The 18742-nt window shown below is 38.9% G+C and overlaps 1 protein-coding gene across 7 annotated transcripts in view; it reads left to right on the top strand.

The window, feature by feature from the left end:
- Positions 1-18742, top strand: part of PTPRZ1 (protein tyrosine phosphatase receptor type Z1) — a 195522-nt gene that overhangs the window by 38070 nt on the left and 138710 nt on the right. For all 7 annotated transcript variants that reach the window (XM_074942315.1, XM_074942317.1, XM_074942316.1 and 4 more), the window contains exon 2: positions 11591-11656. In XM_074942315.1, the coding sequence (XP_074798416.1) occupies positions 11591-11656 (66 nt within the window). The remainder of the gene's footprint in view (positions 1-11590; positions 11657-18742) is intronic.

Consider the following 18742-nt stretch of genomic DNA (forward strand, 5'->3'; position numbering starts at 1 on the left):
CAGCTGAATGTCTATTCATTTGAATAAGTTTCCTCTAAAGTCTGAGGGGACAAAAAGTTCAGTTTCTCTTTTTTATAACACATGATCCTAAGGCCATGGAAATCAACTGGAATCTTTACACTGAGTTCCTTGAGTTTTGGATTAGGCTCATAAGGTGATATTTTCAAAAGGACCTAAGCAATTTAGGCTTCTAAATTCCATTTTCAAAAGTGATTTAGCCACGTAGGAGCTTAATCCCATTTAATTTATAAGAGACGTAGACTCCTAAGTAGCGCTGTGTGAATAACATATTTTTTTGGTTCACTGGAAATTCTGAAAAATTAGAAAAAAATGTTTTGGGTTGATCCAAAATTGATTTTTTAAAAATTTTTAGCAAATCGCAAAATTGGAAAAACTTGTTTTTGGTTGAACTACACGTTTTGTTTAGCCAAAAATGAAATGTTTCATTTTGATTTTGAGCTTTTTCTACATTATTTTTAAAAAAATCAAAGGAAATTTTGAAAGTAAGTCACTTCAAATCAAATAATTTCGTTATGTGAATGTCAAATGGTTTTTTTATTTATTTTTTTTATTTTATTTTTAGTTTTGTTTTACTGAGACAATATTTGGCAAATTCAGCATGAATTTGCCAAATGTTTTGGTCAAGCCAAATCTGTATTTTTTTTCCCCGGGGGGGGGGGGGGGAGTTTTTAGGGAAAAATCTTTCACAGCCTCTACTCCTAAAGTCACTTTTGAAAATGGCACTTAGGCTCTTAAATCACATGGATGCTTCTGAAAACTACTAATAGTGGGTAGTTCATAGATCGTTCCCTGCCTTCCCCCCACCAAGTCTGGTTGAAGGTACAGTTTAAAAAAAATTATTTTTTTTTGTCTGGATGATTATCATTGCAATTGACTGTAAACAAATAATGGTTATGAAGTTTCTGTTTTTGTGTTACAGTGTTGAGACTATGCCTTGTTCTCAGGCTTTTTATCTCATTTTTGTTGCAAATATTTAATTTCCTTCCACTAGAAAGTCAAAGAAAGAGCCAAGATCTGTTGGCACTTGGTTAGGCAGCACTGACAGCTAATGACACTATATGTGAACTTTCATATGTATCGAACTAATTTGAAACCTATGAGAGATTAGCTGAGGTGAAGTTTTCCAGTTTAGTGTTACAGACAAAGTTCAAGATGGCAAGTAACAAAAGGTCATAACCTGCATTTTGTGGCTCAACAGACAAATTCAGGCTCAGCAAACAAATTGAGACATGGTGCACCAATACCACACAAGAATTGGTAAAAGGCCTTTTTATTGTGTTATCACAAGGTTGGACTATATGTGAGATGGTGATTGCAGAAAGGTAAAGTTTCATATTTTCAGTGGTTGATTAAACACCGTATCTTTGCTGAGGAAAATGATCTAAGTTTGGATAGCTTGTTGCCCATCATCCTAAAAGGCTGCTATTTCAGCGTTCGGGAGCAACTTTTAGAACTAAATTAGTCACAACAGACACTTGGAGAGAGAAAATATTAAATGGATTCTGCGTAGATTCTGTATTCTGAAATTAGCTGAATTCTGACTCTCTTCAGGTTTATCTGAAATGTGTGCAAATCAGCATTGCTTTTTTTTTCTTCACCATATTCTCACTGGCCATGTGGCTTCACACAACCCTAAACAGCTTCTCATGCAGATTTCTCCAAGGATGGGTGCATAGCGATCACATATGCACCAACAAGGTACACAAATATACCTAGAGTATAACACATGATTCCTGAGCCCCACCTTGGAATGCTCTTGTGAATTCAGAGAGAGCCTGCAAAGTGTCAGTTTTGTGGGATTTCAGAGAACTAGGATTAGGGATCAGTTATGCCTCACAGTTCCTCTCATAGATTCCTCTTCTCTTACATATGCATATCTAGGAGAGCCAGCATTTGGCCCTAAAAATATACCAGATGGTAATAGGAATATAAATAGCAATACACTGAAATGAAGAATAGAAAGTGAGTCCAGTAAAAGAAATATCATGAGTATATATTTAAGAATTGCCATTACCTCAGTATCTGCAGTATTCCCTATACTTTACTAATACATATTTTAGGGGAAAATCGCAAGTACTGAGGTCCTGGTTGTACACGAAGGTCAATGAAGACTCTCTACGCACAGCCAATGTACAACACACCAATATGTTTACAGTAGTCTAGAAATGTAATGAAGCTTTGCTGGATAGAATTGTGCAGCACATTCATTTATTACTGATGTAAAAACATCAAACCCTTATTGGGTTGAGGACCAGATGGTTGCTGGCCTACATCTCTTGCCAGACTCAAAGTTAGGGAGTAAGAACCTTGTTAACATCCATGTGAGTACTAACTGCCTGAAATGGGTGAAGACAGGGCCATGACCTCCTGTACCCCTATGCTGGTCAGTGAGCACACACTGTACCCTCTCTAGTGGAACAACCATTCCGGCATGCTCTTCCCTAGGAGCTTTGATTTAACCAGAATTCTTCCTGAAAATATCAGAATATCTCCTTTGCACCCTCTCTGGTGCACCTCTGTTTGCAAAAGGCAAATTCTAGCCATTACTGAAGATAGAAAATGGGAATCTAATGGTTTATAAAATCTACTTCCCATATCCTGCTTTACTAAGTATATTGACAGATTAAGAATAGTGCAGGCAGCCAGTAAATTGCATGAAGATTTTAGCAAAAATTATGATGACTGTTTTTCCCGAACATGTTAATAGCTTGTTCTTTTTTAATAGGTCAGTAAAGGCTAAATGAAACATCAGGAAAAGTGGATGTGCATTCAGTCTATAGGCTGGGAAGAATTCTGGAAACCATCTACATAATGGTCCCTGCCTTAGGCATATCCAAACCTAAGGCATGACATGGACTGGCATTGTGTTATAAATACTAAAAATATGCAGTGGGATCATCTGGGTAGTCAGTTAGCACTGATGAAACTTTCAAGGCATCCTGCTTCAATGCTTTGAGACTATCATTAATAGGATGCACAAGAACGGCCTTTGTTGTTAATATTAAGTGTTTTATCTTTTATGACATCTCTTGTCCAAGGTTAATCAGATAGTAAAGTCATATACACTTACATTTGTTTAACTGGTCAATACACTCTCTTCTAACCATTAGAGCACAGTGTTAAGATCTTGCTAAAGTCACACAATAAATGGCATTAATGTAGTTCCCTGTAGGCATTGCTCTCCCCTTCTTTAAAAAAAAAAAAAAAAAAAAAAAAAGGGGGGGGGGAAGCCCTATATAATATGTCCTACTGACAGACCATTTACTGAGTGACAGAGGTACTCAACACTTACTACACTTACCAGACAGATGTATTTAAGAAAAAGCACTGAGCACTGGGAAATACTATGGTAACCTAAATACAATTGTGTGGCTACTTTTGGTCAGTGGTGACTTTTTAATGGTGACTAACATATGTGGCATACTGCTATAAGCCCTGTACCATATATTCAGTCTCTCACTGACAGCAGCCTGAAAAAATTCATCAAATTCAATAACAAATCTTTGGGGAAAAATGATGCTGCCAAGGATGGTTGGAAAGCAGCCAAGAAAAATGATAAATGACAGCCAGAAAATGCAATAATAGATAATGTAATGCATTTGCAGCTTCTTGGGCATAGCCGTGCATATAACTCATTAACTGTATGTTTCCAGGCTTCTCCTGTATCCCATGTGTCAGCAAATAATTTTTAATGTAGAGCTGTACAGTGTGAATGTCCACTTGCAATGAATACTTCTAAGCCTATACAAAACTTTAGCATGTCTGTACCTGGATGGGTGCACAGAAGAAAGCAGATAGGCAGGTTTTATTCCAGTCTGCTTTGTGATGGAAGATCAGACAGTCAATGAAAACACGCTGCTGAGGAGCACTTAAATGAGAGGGTAGAAATACAAGCCTTGTCTCTAGATCCTGGCCTGATCTTGCTGTCCTTGAAATCTGTGAGAGTTTTGCATATCAGTTTCACTGGGAACAGAACTGGGCTCTCTGTGGACTACTAATCAAAACACTGCTAGTTTGAATGCTTGTGTGTGTGTGTGTGTGTGTGTGTGTGTGTTTAAAAGTTATTTTAATTTTATAAAATGACCTTGGTGCAATCTCTCTAGATGTAAATGCAGATCAATATTAAAACCACACAAGGTAATCCCCATCTTCCAAATGATGACAAATACTCCCAAAGAGGACTCTGATATCTCCATAAAGTGCAAAAGACATTCAGACTCTTAAAACCACTCTTTCTGGCAAATGTCTAAAGGCCAGATTCTGCTCACTTAAACCCATGCAACCCTATTTATTTGAATATTGCATGGGTGTAAGTCAAACAGAATTTGCCACTGAGTGAATATGAACACCTTGCTAAGCAATTCGAAGGTCAATAAATTTGGACTCTGTCAGACAAATAGGGAAAACAAATGGTTTCAACTTTAGAGATGGTGCACAAGAACAGGAATTTTCTCACAGCTTGATTCTGCAACTCTTTACTACTGCTAAGTAGCGTTTACTCCTGTGAGAGTTGTTTGGGGCTACTTATGATAGTGTCATAAGGCAGCTAGGACCAAAAGTAAATATGGCTTGGTAGATGTGTTATTAACAATAAGGTATAGCCTTACTAAGAACTAATATTAAAGAAAACCTTTCCAAAGTCGAGTTAGAAGTGCCTGCTAATGCCTTAGCTGTAGTATTTACATGATGATGTATTTATAATGTTTATAGTACACCTGTTAATAAAATTGCAATGCTGAAATGCCTTGTTTGGGGGGATAGGGAAACCTAAAAGTTTTCATGCTGGGAAAACGTTCAAACATAAAGATTAAAAAGCAATAAACTCATTTATGTTTTACTTGTATTTAATATTTTTCTAGACATACTCTTTCCTAATTACTGAATTGTAATGGATGCAGATGCTGTTCTCCGTTTTTCTATGGAACACTAGTGAAGTGAATGAGGATTGAACAAATATAACTAAGGTTGAAATTTGGCCCATGGTTTTTAAATAAAATCCTTGTCTATCATAGTCCATCTCCTTCCTAAGTACGAAATCAGATGGATCTCTTTGAGTACACAAAAAGAAAAAAGAAAAGGAGTACTTGTGGCACCTTAGAGACTAACCAGTTTATTTGAGCATGAGCTTTCGTGAGCTACAGCTCACTTCATCGGATGCATAGCATATCGTGGAAACTGCAGAAGACATTATATACACACAGAGACCATGAAACAAAACTTCCTCCCACCCCACTCTCCTGCTGGTAACAGCTTATCTAAAGTGATCTTCAAGTAGGGCCATTTCCAGCACAAATCCAGGTTTTCTCACCCTTCCCCCCCCCCCCCCCCCACAGACACACATACAAACTCACTCTCCTGCTGGCAATAGCTCATCCAGCAGGAGAGTGAGTTTGTGTGTGTGGTTTTTGGAGGGGTGTGTGTGGGGGGGGGGGTGAGAAAACCTGGATTAGTGCTGGAAATGACCCACCTTGATTATCATGTGCATAATAAAGAGAGGTTTCAAAGAGGGATGGGCTATTACCAGCAGGAGAGTGAGTTTGTATGTGTGTATGTGGGGGGGGGGAAGGGTGAGAAAATCTGGATTTGTGCTGGAAATGGCCCTACTTGAAGATCACTTTAGATAAGCTGTTACCAGCAGGAGAGTGGGGTGGGAGGAAGTTTTGTTTCATGGTCTCTGTGTGTATATAATGTCTTCTGCAGTTTCCACGATATGCTATGCATCCGATGAAGTGAGCTGTAGCTCACGAAAGCTCATGCTCAAATAAACTGGTTAGTCTCTAAGGTGCCACAAGTACTCCTTTTCTTTTTTCTTTTTACGAATACAGACTAACACGGCTGTTACTCTGAAATTTGAGTACACAAGTGTTGAACCTGGATTTATCAAAGGAATAATTAATTGGTATTTTTCAGGGGTTCCTTTAGATGCCTAATGGAACCTTGAAAATTCCCATAATTTTCCTTGCCTTACTCATCATAGGCTCTCTCCTGGTCCCATTAAACTCAATGGTAGAACTCCCATTGACTTCAATGGGAGCAGCATCAGTCTCCATACCTCCATCAAAGATAGACCTGCCTTACTTCAGAGCCCATCTTTATGGCTTTTTTAAATTATATTTTGGGGTTAGAGGAAAATACTGGGAGACATGAGATTTTTCAGGCCCAAAACACATTTACAATTTGAATGAATAATGCATAATTAACTTCTATTCTATATGTATGGAACATCAGCCCTACAGTCCTTTATTTTCAGAACACACCATAAATGCAGAAATGAGATGTTCTCTAAATATGCCCAGATTCTATAAATAAGCTATTTGATGACAGATTCATATCTAAAATGAGATTCTATGCTAGGCCTGTTAAAGACACAGCCAAAGAAGCTGCAGCCCATGGGAAAAGGGAGCTAAGCTGGCTTTAACTTACCTTTGTGCCCTGCTGATTCTGGTGGCTGGAGTGATTTGCAGTATAACTAAGCCCTAAGGGCCTGAATAAGATACAGCAGCCTCCTCACAGTGCCCTCTGGGCAGCAATCCTGCTCAGAATCTCTGCAGCACTATGTGCTCTGGCCCTATTCCAACATGCCCCTTCTGCCGTGGGCAATGTCTCCTGTGTTGGGGCTTGTGAGGAGGGTTCCTGGCTGGATCTGAGGTTTTTAAAGACCTTTGATGCCCTCTGGCCCCTTTACCCAATGTCAGTAATATAAAGGAGCCAGAACAAATGTGAGGGTCTCATGCATAGAAGTGTTTTTGTTTTTATTGACAGAACTATTTGTTTACTTTGCATTTTAATTGAGTCAGCCCAGAATTTTTATTAATCTTACTTACCCAGAGGTAAATTAGGAGTAACTTCACTAAGATAAATGGAGCTAAACTGGTGGTTTAACTGGTGAGGTAAATGGGGGTAAAACTGATTGTAAGTGAGAGGAGACTCTGGCTATTTGTATTTATGAAAAATAACTACTAGATCTTGTCATTCTCAGTCATAGAATACCAGGGTTGGAAGGGACCTCAGGAGGTCATCTAGTCCAACCCCCTGCTCAAAGCAGGGCCAATCTCCAATTTTTGCCCCAGATCCCAAATGGTCCCCTCAAGGATTGAACTCACAACCCTGGGTTTAGGAGGCCACTGCTCAAACCACTGAGCTATCCCTCAGTTCTGCAATTTTAACCAGAAAAATAATCTTCCTCCATTTTCTTCTCCTGGCTAAGGACTGGAACATGCAACAAGGTCAACAACAAATGAGTCAACCTGGTAGTAACCCCCTTTTGATCAGTGTAGCCTCTTGCCAGAAATGTCCCTTAAGTGCCAATGGAAATGCGATGTGCACTACTGACATTCGTTTGTGCAGAAATAAAAGAAAATTAGTTTCACAGCCTCACAAGTAAATTTTTGGCCCAGTAGAAATGTGGGAATAGGGAAAGGAAAAGCATTTTGATTATTTTTCACTCCTATCTGACTTTCATAGAAAAGTAGTCATGCAACTGGCTAAACCGTGACCCTATGACTCCGCCAACTTGCTGCACGAATAAATCAACAAGCTGGGGAAACCTGTTCTGTAGCTTCACGCAAGCCTATATGCACATGGAAACATGAAGTATTTTTGTTTTATAAAATAAATCCTCCAGTAATAGAGTTCAAACTATTTTTAGGTGTTGGATGAAATACTGTGGGTCAATTTTACAAAAGCCATGCTGCCATCAATTTTTAAAATCAAGCGTTTGGTCCAGAAATTAGTTACTTATAATGCAGATTTTGACTTCATTTTTTCCCCTCTTTTTAAATTATTCTCTTCTTCCATTCATCTAAAATAAATTTTTAATTTAAGCACAATAAAACATTGCATTTACATGGGTGCCTATTCCCAGGTAACCAGGAATAAAGTGGTTGTAGATTTGCTAATTATAACACACAATAAATTATACAAAGATATCCCGCCCCTATTTTGTCCATACATTGTCAGCTGGTCAACATCAAGTGTTTACACAAAGCATTATTGTATTTTCCCATAGTAGTATTACACCAGTACCACAGAGGAAAAACTGTTACATTTATGTTCTCTCTTTCTCTCACTCACACACACTCACTGTTTTCTCTAACTCTCCCCTCCCCCACTGTGTATTACTTCCACCATCACCTTCCTCAAAAGCAGTTTGTTCTCTCTCTCTCTGTGTAATAGCTATCTATATCAATTTTTTAAAAAGGAAGGAAAGCAATAGGAAAAAAGTTAACTGTAGATGTTGGAAAGCATAGTATTTGTAAATCAGTTTTCTGTGAGCATTTTGAAAAGAGTACAATAGGTGAATAGCAGAGTAAAGAAGAAAAGGAGGACTTGTGGCACATTAGAGACTAACCAATTTATTTGAGCATAAGCTTTCGTGAGCTACAGCTCACTTCATCGGATGCATTCAGATTTTGTTAGTTTCTAAGGTGCCACAAGTACTCCTTTTCTTTTTGCGAATACAGACTAACACGGCTGCTACTCTGAAACCAGAGTAAAGAAGGTGTATGAACTTAGAAAATCCGCTGGCATTTATACAGGCTTCCCACAAGATTTACTGGGTATAAAAGTGTATAATGCACAAAAAAAGTGAATCCTTCTCCTTTTTTCTTGTTCATTGAAGCTATCACTCCTTGTCCATCAGACCTCTGTATGGAATTTAAAAGTGGTGGTACTCTCTCACGCCCAAACTCTGCTTCTTTAGCATATGAATGCCCAACAGATTGTTTGAAGTAACAATTAGGAGAACAATTGATAAAGGAGGAAATTGGAGACCACAACTAACACCTGGGAATCAGGGCTTAAACAGCTTTCTTTTACATATTGATTAAAAGAAAACACTAGCAAATGCGTATTGTCTGAAAATGTGGTACAGAAAAAGTGCTAATATACATAACGCATGGCTTGGCCGTCACTTTCAGTTACACTCTACAAATAGGTTTCAGAGTATCAGCCGTGTTAGTTTGTATCCGCAAAAAGAACAGGAGCACTTGTATCACCAGTACTTGTGTTAGAGACTAACCAATTTATTTGAGCATAAGCTTTCGTGAGCTACAGCTCACTTCATCGGATGCATAGTGCAAGATGCCAAAAATACTCTACAAATAGCTCATTTACCACTTTGCCTCGTAAGGGCCTGATCCTGCTGTCTTTGTGCACACCAAATTCCTGTTGACTACAGTGGGTGTACAAGATTTCAGGAGAAATATCTTAAAGGAGTTCGAGTCACGTGGATGATACAGGTGTCCTGTCAGACTTAGCAACATGCATCTTCCAGGGAAACAAGTGGAAAATATTGTGATATATATGAAAATATTCTTGCCCAGAAGGAACTATAATTGTAATATCCTATAATCCACAATATATGATGGCTTTCTCCCAGAGATCCTGGTGAAAATAATACATGGACCTTGCTGAGCTAACTTGTTTTGTAAAATTTTATCAATGGCACAATATGAGCAGAGTTTTACAGCATTTTCCCCCAAAAAAGGCAATCAGTACATGCACTTGGTATGCCTGCTAAGTTAATTGTTTCTTCAGTAGGTTACAGTGTGCTTCTTTTGAACAATGTTTAAAGCAGCTACACTAGGATTATGACCCTAAAATATGACCGGGAATCTCAAAACTCCTGCAACCTCTGTCTAAATGTGAGGGCTCAGATTCTGCTTTTATCACCTGTGCACACTAATAAAGTCACAGGAGTTATATGGGCATAAGTGAGAGCAGAGTTTGGTCCGAGGTTATTTAATGGTGGATATTCATCTACAAATAAAACTACATAAATCAAGGTATAATACGTATTTTTAGTAGTAATTTTTTTTATTCAGTGCTGAAATTCCATTGCAGAAAGCTTTGTTCTCCCTATCATCAAATGAAGTCACTAGTCACATGCTGGACAAAGAAAGACTTAGGGTGAAATCCTGGCCCCTTGAAGTCAATGACAAAATTCCCACTGCCTTCAATGGAGCCAGAATTGACCATTTCTGAAGGGCCAATACAGAATATGTTTTCTGGAACTGAGAGTTTCTGGTGCCAGTTGCTGTACTTTTAAAAGTGGAAATATAGATGTGATGGAAAGAAGGGAATGGGGACGGAATGAAGCTTGGAAATAAGAAAGATTCATTTCACTAGTCTTGCTACCTACAAGTATATCAAATGTGGATAAGCTAAAGCTTTAAAACTGATCAATAATCTACATTCAAATAAAACTACCAAATACATTTCTATTTTTTGCATATTTGCTTATAAGACCGATAGACTGCAATATTGATGGCACTAGTGTTCTATTTAGCCTATATTTACCATTCAAAATCTAAAACAGGTGAATTTAATAATGTCTAGGCATTAAACATGATAATTCACCTGCGTCATACTGCCTGGCATTTCAGAGTAGCAGCCATGTTAGTCTGTATCCGCAAAAAGAAAAGGAGTACTTGTGACACCTTAGAGACTAACAAATTTATTTGAGCATAAGCTTTCGTGAGCTACAGCTCACGACTGTGAGTGCCTACCTCAGGGCAGAGTGTCAGAAAACAGGGCAGATACCCCAAACAGGTGGGGTGTTCTATAATTAGATTTCACCAAGCCACTGAACTCGTGGATCACTATACTGGTCTAACCGTGGAGTCACAGACAGTCCCCTTAGCCTCTCCAGTCTATCTTTCCACCAAGACAAACCGGAATTTGGTATGTGACCTTTTATCACAAAAATTACATCAGATTTAATTTAGGTTGCTTCCAGTCCCAAGAGACCAGTCACTTACCCCAGATCAGTTGGTACTCTAGATCTTGCACCAAAGACAACACTGGCAGCCAATTATATAGTAAACTAACTAAAGGTTTATTAGCTAAGAAAAGGACATGAGAGTTATTGAGAGGTTAAATATAGGCACAGGTGAGTCACAGTTTGTAACTCCAAATGTTGGCAGTAATGTAATAATGTCTTTCCCAAATAATTCCCAAAAGTCTTTTCCAGAATACCCAAAAGGTGTCTGAGGAGCTCTGTTTTGCATCTGGTACACTTCCCTGTAAGAGTCCAAACAGTCCAGAGATGCAGGACTTTTCCTTGAGTCCATGCTCATAGCTTCTTCTCACAGAAAACAAGCTGACAATGTCATTACCCACATGGGCTTTTCCTTTGATAACGGAGAGTCAGGAATGTATTTTGAGTCTTTGACCTCTGATCATCACACACAATGGCCACTTGCTTTGAAGTTAGCACTTTTCTGTTAAAGTTCTTCATTTGCATTCCACAAGGCTTCTTTCTCATTAGATGGGTTATTTAGTCACAGGGGTATACACAATGTAAATGTTTGTTACAACATTATAATGGGATACAGATAAGTAAAAACAATGCAAATAACATCCCACTAGTGTTCAAGACATTTTAACACCAAATATACTCATACCTTTAACAATCACTTTGATTGATACTAACATACAAGTGAATTGGGGTGGGGCTCTGGCATGAGCTGGTACCTGGTCTACCAGCATCACAACTTGTTTGTGGATTCATCTTTTTTTGTTGTTGTTGCTACTGATACTTTTCTGTTCTTATTATGTTTTTTTATAGATTTGGTTTATGGATACTATAGACAGCAGAGAAAAATGATTGAAGAGATCGACTGGTCCTATACAGGTAAATGCATTTTGTGACTGAAGGAAATATTTTGATTTGATATTTCACATTCACTATTATAACTCCTGGAGTCTGCAATATAGCTGTAGCTAAAATTGTACTGGGGACTGAATTATATATACAGAGTTTGAAATTAAGTCTGGAAAGCTTCAGGAACAAGTACTGATTGAGTTGCGTAGAACAAGCTAGATTTGTTTTAATTGAATGTGTTACACTCCAAAAGGCATGGCCCTGATTAAGCAAAGTTGTTTAACATGCAACTGTCTTTAAGACTTGAGTACTCACCCTCTATTTTTAGGCGTTCTGTCTCATCACCTGTATATCACAATTTGGGGATTATGTAAAGCAGACAAATGGGCCATGACTGGCTACGTCCTGGTTGAGGGGTAGCGAAATTACCTGTACCTGTTCTATGTCCACTTTGGGACTCTGTGGGATTCATCTTTGGAGCAGCTGAGTGTCTTGTCCACACCAGCTACCATACTGACTTAACCATCCTCAGGATCAGTCAGTCTGGTACAGAGCTCCCATCTGTAGGAGGAAAGGGATTTAGTGCTTCTTGGGATTTACCCACTTGTCTTCAGTATGGACTGAATAACAGGTGAATAAGATTTATACAGGTGGGCTATATAAGAACTTCAGGATTTGGCTCCCAGCTTTTGCTATAAAGGACTGTCATCTTTCAGACATATTGAAATGTTAATTTTGTTCTAAAATGTTACTTACATCTTACCCAGAACCAATTTAAAAAAATGTAAAGTAACTTATAGTAGCTGTACATAGCCACATCCTTTTTGTATAGCTTTAATTTGTTTAGTCACTTTCAAAAGGCACCAGTTATGCTTTTAATATATTTTTAGTTCAAAAAGTTTCTGAAGCCAAGGATAACTTTTCAAATCTTTCTGTATCTAAAAAAATAGATCTAAAGTAATTTTAGTCTCCGTCTCTCAGTTTGTGAGGCAAAATCTTTTCTTCCAGGGTAGAACATGTCTAACAAATATGAGCCCAGAGAGAATTGAAGCAAGCAAGTCATAAACCCCTTAACAATGAGTTTATAATGGAAACACCTACTCAGATACTTTGCGCTACAGTATCCATGGGTGAGATCAATCAGCACAACATTTCTTATTCAAAATCCTTCTCTGTCTTTTGTAAACATTACTCTGTATAAAAGAAGTAGAGTTGAACACAAAGAATGCATATGCTCAAAGGCCAAATCCTGATCCCTGTGCAAAGAACTAGTAAAGGACCTTCGCACAGGGGATTGATATGGGGTTCAGGGAAGGACAGAACCTCCCCTTAGGCCACAAAACACCATCTGAGCTTTTTTGCAGCTGCTACTAGACCCTCAGGACTGCATGAACACCTCTAATCCATGGGCGTCCTCTCTGCCGGATTTTTTAAAAACTGGATCTATACCATTCAGATGGATAGACTTAACCTCTGAGCCGTTTGTATGTGGCTGGGACAACACTGCACAGCTAAACAGCACAGCTCTGTTGCTATGGGACCTCCTAACTCTTTTGCAAAATCTTTCCTAGTCTTACATTTTCTAAGTATCTCCTTTTGGATGCATTTGTTGTCACCAAAACTTGAATTTGCCTATGTACTCAATCAAGCTCTCATGATTTTATCACAACTCTCGTGATATTTGGTGAGTTTCTTAAAGCTCCAGCTCCTGGAGTCAAGAGATTACATGAAAACTGCAGCTTTCATTTTTAAAAAGTAAGTTTCTAGTTCTCATGGTTGCAGACAACAGCTTAAAAATGTAACAACCTGAGTGCATTCTAAAGGCTCAAAAGCCAGAAGGCAAATAAAAAGAACCCAACCTTTATTTATTTATTAAATCTCAACATTTTTAAGCCAGTCACATGAATTGTTAGGCCTGACTCATGATTTTTGAAAACTCAAGATTGGCAATACTAGGTACTTATGTATGCACATGCCTGTTTGTATATGGAAACTAGGGTTTTGGTGCATAAACTTGCATGTGCAAGTTTGAATGTACAGCCCAAACTGAGAAAGTGTACTCATTCTTTGCTCAGACTCAAATTATGCTTGGATTTGATAGCCTTGAATCCTGAGCACTCAGGAGCCTGAGAAATTAGCCTCTGTGGCTCTTGCTTTGTGGGAGCCTTATGGGCCTTTGGGGCTCTCCAAACATTGAGTTTCATCAGCATGAGGTAGAAGAATTCCCTGTCCTGCAGTTGCACAATTCACTTTAGGCAGCCTATTTAAAAACAGGGGCCTGTAAGTCTGTTCTGTTGGTAAACAGTAATATAGCCAGGTTTGGACAAACTTCACCCTGCCCACAAATGTTAGTCTAAGGTTACTATATTTGAGGTTATCAAAAAGAGGACACAATGTGGGAGGAGGGGAGGGAGCTAAATGGGAAGAGGGGAAGACAGAGGGGGGTACAGATGGGGGTGTTGGAGGGGATACCTGTGGTAGGGGTACTTACTGGAGGTGGGGGGCAGTGGCAGGACAGCAGGCACAAGCCCAGGACGCAGCAACAGTTGTCAATCAGCACCTCCCTATGGGACACCCTCCCCAAGGCTGGGAGCCGGGGCCTGGGTAGGTGGGATCTGGCAGCTGTGGCTTGCAGGGGAATGGACCGATCAGCTGCGAATGCAGGAGAGGGACCAATCAGAAAGTGGACCAATTGGGGCTCTTTCTGAGCTACAGCTTGTCTGCTCAGCAAAAACCCCCGCACATTTCCTGTTTGAAAAAATCTGCCCGGACAAAGAGAGGAACCTCAAAAAAGAGGCTGTGTCAGGGGAAACCCAGACATCTGGTAACCCTATATTTAGTCACCTCCCTTAATGCACTTCTGGAAGGTGCCCATCTGCTACAGTGGGATGATAGTGGCATATGAACTGATCTAGAATAGGACAAATGAAAGAATAATTTGAATCTCCCTTCCAGAATTCCTGAAAATGTAATTTAATAATAACCCACCTTCATATACCATGGTATTGTTCACATATCTTTTAAATTAGGCTCTTAATAAAATGTTATTAATAAAATTGTATTCTGAAGGCATACACATTTGTTGAATACTTCATAATACTTCATAATTCTTATTAGGCCCCAATTTTCAGCTGTGCACAAAACTATGCATTTGCATGCATAGATCTATAAATCTGCATGTGAAGTAAGCTGGTTTGAATGCACAAGTGTTGAATTTTGGAGGTGCAAGAAATGTCAGAGCATTTTGCAGGTGTATCTGTAATACATGAAGCAGAAAAATGTACCTAACATTTATTTTACTAAGTAAATATCTTTATTTCAATAGGATTATAATTGAGCATTAAATTATCAGATGAAATGACTCTTTGTCCAGTGTAGAACATTTGTAAAGTAGTGACATATATATGTCAATATATTAAGAAATAATGAGACTGATAGTCTTACAGAGAAAAAATTAAGTATACTGAGTAACTACATTTGGTGAAATTGGTTATTTGGTGGACAATGAACATTTATATATACTTCGTGTACGGCAATATTACTAAGACTGGGCAATCCTATGTTAATTCAATCTGTGAAACAAGCAACATGAGTTTCAACTATTTTTGTGACATCTACATGAAAGTTTTTTTATAGATGCCATGTTTAAATACATAATTTTAGCTGAAAGAAGTGGCCTGCTGCAGCTTTTCTGATATACCTGGATGAATGTGGTCTAAGAAGTTTCAAGTCTGTGTATACATCTCATAAACATGGACTCCTACTATAAAGAATCCCTTTTTCTCTTGGTGAAATTCTACTCTCAGTCAGGGATTTATTGTTTATATTCATGTTCCCATGTGCCTCAAGCAGGATCTAAATTCTCTGATGAGGTCCCTAGCTTTTGTAGGACTCCAGTGCAGTATTATGCTAAAATTGGAAATTCTGCCCAATTTTCCAGTAAATAAAAAAGGGAGGCATTTTGTTGAATTTAATATGTAAATGAATAATACAACCAGTTCAGTAGTCTTTGTATTATTGTTTGATATTAAATTCAGTTTATGCTGCCTCCCAGTGTGCAGCAGGGCAATGCATAACTGCCTTGCGGAAGTTGTCAAAAGCTCCAACTTTCACCCTGGCTACTGGGTAAGAGGTCATTCGAGACTGGAGTGTCCAGGAAGGGGTGTGAGTTGTTGAGTAGCTTGGAATTCAGAGGGCTGCTGAGGCTTTTGGCACTGCAAAGGATGCATCTCTTTCCCTCCCTCCTTTTGAGCTGGGTTGAAGATAATTTTGAACCTTTTCTGGCGGGTCTTGAACAACTAGTTCACCAGATCTGCAACTCTTGACTCCTGATGTCCCTCTCCACACCCACGCCAATAGCTTCTGACAATTATGGGTAAGCACTTTACTGTGAAAACAATCAGCGGTAAAATGACTAACAACGTTAACATTAACATTGCCATAATTCAACATATCAGCTGGAGCTACTGTTTCAGGTGGTCAGTTTCAGTCTCCAGTAAGCATCACTGGTCCAGCTCACATTCAGTTCATGTTAAGAAGCTTATCTTTGAAACTGTGAGTGCTGGAAATATAGGTCAAAATTTCCAAACCTGAGTGCCTAAAGTTAGGTAACTAAATCCATAGTTAGGCTCCTAACTAAAAGTGACCTGATTTTCTTAGGCGTTCTATTAGATCGGGGTTGGCAACTTTTCAGACGTGGTGTGCCAAGTCTTCATTTATTCACTCTAATTTAAGCTATTGCGTGCCAGTAATACATTTTAACATTTTTAGAAGGTCTCTTTCTAGAAGTCTTTAATATATAACTAAACTATTGTTGTATGTAAAGTAAATAAGGTTTTTAAAATGTTTAAGAAGCTTCATTTAAAATTAAATTAAAATGCAGAGCCCCCCGGACCGGTGGCCAGGACCCGGGCAGTGTGAGTGCCACTGAAAATCAGCTCGCGTGCTGCCCTTGGCACGCATGCCACAGGTTGCCTACCCCTGTATTAGATTTCCAGTTCTGTTTGTTGCGTATGTATGGACTTAGGTGCCCAACTTTAGGTTTTTTAACCTTCAATCCTGTTGCATAATTCCTCATGACTGGGTAAATTCTGTGGCATACTCAGTGTCCTAGAATTGCCAGAAAAAGAAGTCTTTGTTGCTGGAGAGGGTTCAGAGAAGAGCCATGAGAATGATAAAGGGCTTACAACACACAAGCCTTACAGAGATTGACTCAAGGAGATCAATCTATTTAGCTTAACCAAGAAAAATTTAAGGGGTTATTTGATTACAGTCTATAAATACCTACATGGGGAGCAAATATTTGACAATGGTCTTTTCAGTCTAACAGAGAAACGTATGACACAATCCAATAGCTACAAGTTGAAGCCAGGCAAATTCAAACTGGAAATAACGCATACATTTTAACAATGAAGGTAGTTAACCACTGGAACAATTTACCAAGGGCATTGGTAGATTCTCCATTGCTGGCAATTTTAAAATCAAAATTGAATGCGTTCCTAAAAGATTTACTCTAGGAATTATTTTGGGGATGTTTTTTAGGGTGGTCCCTTCTGGCCTTGACTCTATGAATATTTTAGGAATCCGTGTGCTTCTATTTCTCACTCTTCTAGGGGGTGTCAGAGAGCTGTGCCACCTCCGCTGGAACTCAGGGAAGGAATTGTGACACACAGAGAGAGCTGACCTAACTTTTTCCCTTGGGAATAAGGGAGAAGTACTCAACGACCACTCCCCACCAGTAGCAGATTACAACCCCATCCCACCCCGACCCATGTGCCAGCTAAACTGGGTTTGCCTACAGATTAGGAGTGCAGAACTAAGGCTCCACCCACTCGCCACCCCTCTCTGCCCACTTCGCACCCACCTGTTTGGGAGTGGAGCCCTGGGGTCACAGCCCCAGCTTCTCCTCCCTATGCCTGATATGGGAAAGCTGCATTGGTAGGTTGGGGGGAGGGACTTTGCTCCCATTTATACCCCTACAAGGTGAAGATCTGTCTCTTGTAATTAAGTCCTATTAAATTGTGGTTAGATTACAATTTTTAAATACCATTTTTAATAGGATGGTTTCCCCAGTGAAAGAAAACTAATGAATTCCTTCCTTCTTCCCAGGACTAAGTGAGAGATGGCAGGGTGCTGACACATGGGAAACTTAGGTTCAGGAGAAGCCAAGGGCTGATGAAACTAGGAAGCATGGATGCATCTGGGCTCCAATGAGAGGGTGCATGTCACATCATTTTTGTATTTATTTCTGCTGGCTAGCTACCATAGCAGTACTGGAATAATGTTGTGATCAGACCTGATATTTCTATCACCCCGCAGGAAATACATCACTGTGATAGTATCCATATATTATAATAATAAGTGATAGATCAGTGCTGTAAGTAACAAAGAAAAACCTATACTACTGTGCTTTGGAGGGTCCCATCCTCATGAAAGTTGTAGCATAAGAGATAAAAATAGCGTGGATTTTTGGATTATCTGATTTTAAAAATGGCTCAGCAAAGGCTAGCTTCATTTTTCTAGTAGGTTGTTTGCTTAGGAGGCTGTCCAAATGCTTCTTGCATGATAGTTCATTCCATACATTTGTTTCCATTTGAACAATGTGGTCACTGATAGCGCCAACGTTTGTCAGTCAATTCACAGGCTCATTAATTATAAAGTCTATTACATTATTATTTATTTGGGCAGGCTGATGATTCAGCAGCAGAAATTACAACATTACACATTTCAGCGCATCACGGGGATGCGGTATTCCCTGATATGCAATTACATGTAAACATTATTGGCCATGGAGAAAACACCATTTTAAATCTCTAGATGGACTGTGTCAATGAGAAACAAGCAAAGAACATTGTGTAAAATAAATGAGAAAATAACGATATTTATGGTCAAATATATGTGGCCCTTATGTTCCTCTAAAAGCTATGGTTCAAAAGAGCCTGTTCATTCAAATGGAAGCTGCCTCTTTTGTTACAATAGAATTTGGTCTTTGAGCACAAAAAAAGAAGGCTTGTAACAGCAAATTACAGCTTATTTAACTTTGATGCAATCAACAATTTTTTGCATAAATTGGGTGGAAAACTAAGTACACGATGCAGATATTGTTAATAAATTGGA

This window comes from Natator depressus, chromosome 1 (genome assembly GCF_965152275.1).
Source record: "Natator depressus isolate rNatDep1 chromosome 1, rNatDep2.hap1, whole genome shotgun sequence".
Classification (NCBI taxonomy): Eukaryota; Metazoa; Chordata; order Testudines; family Cheloniidae; genus Natator; species Natator depressus.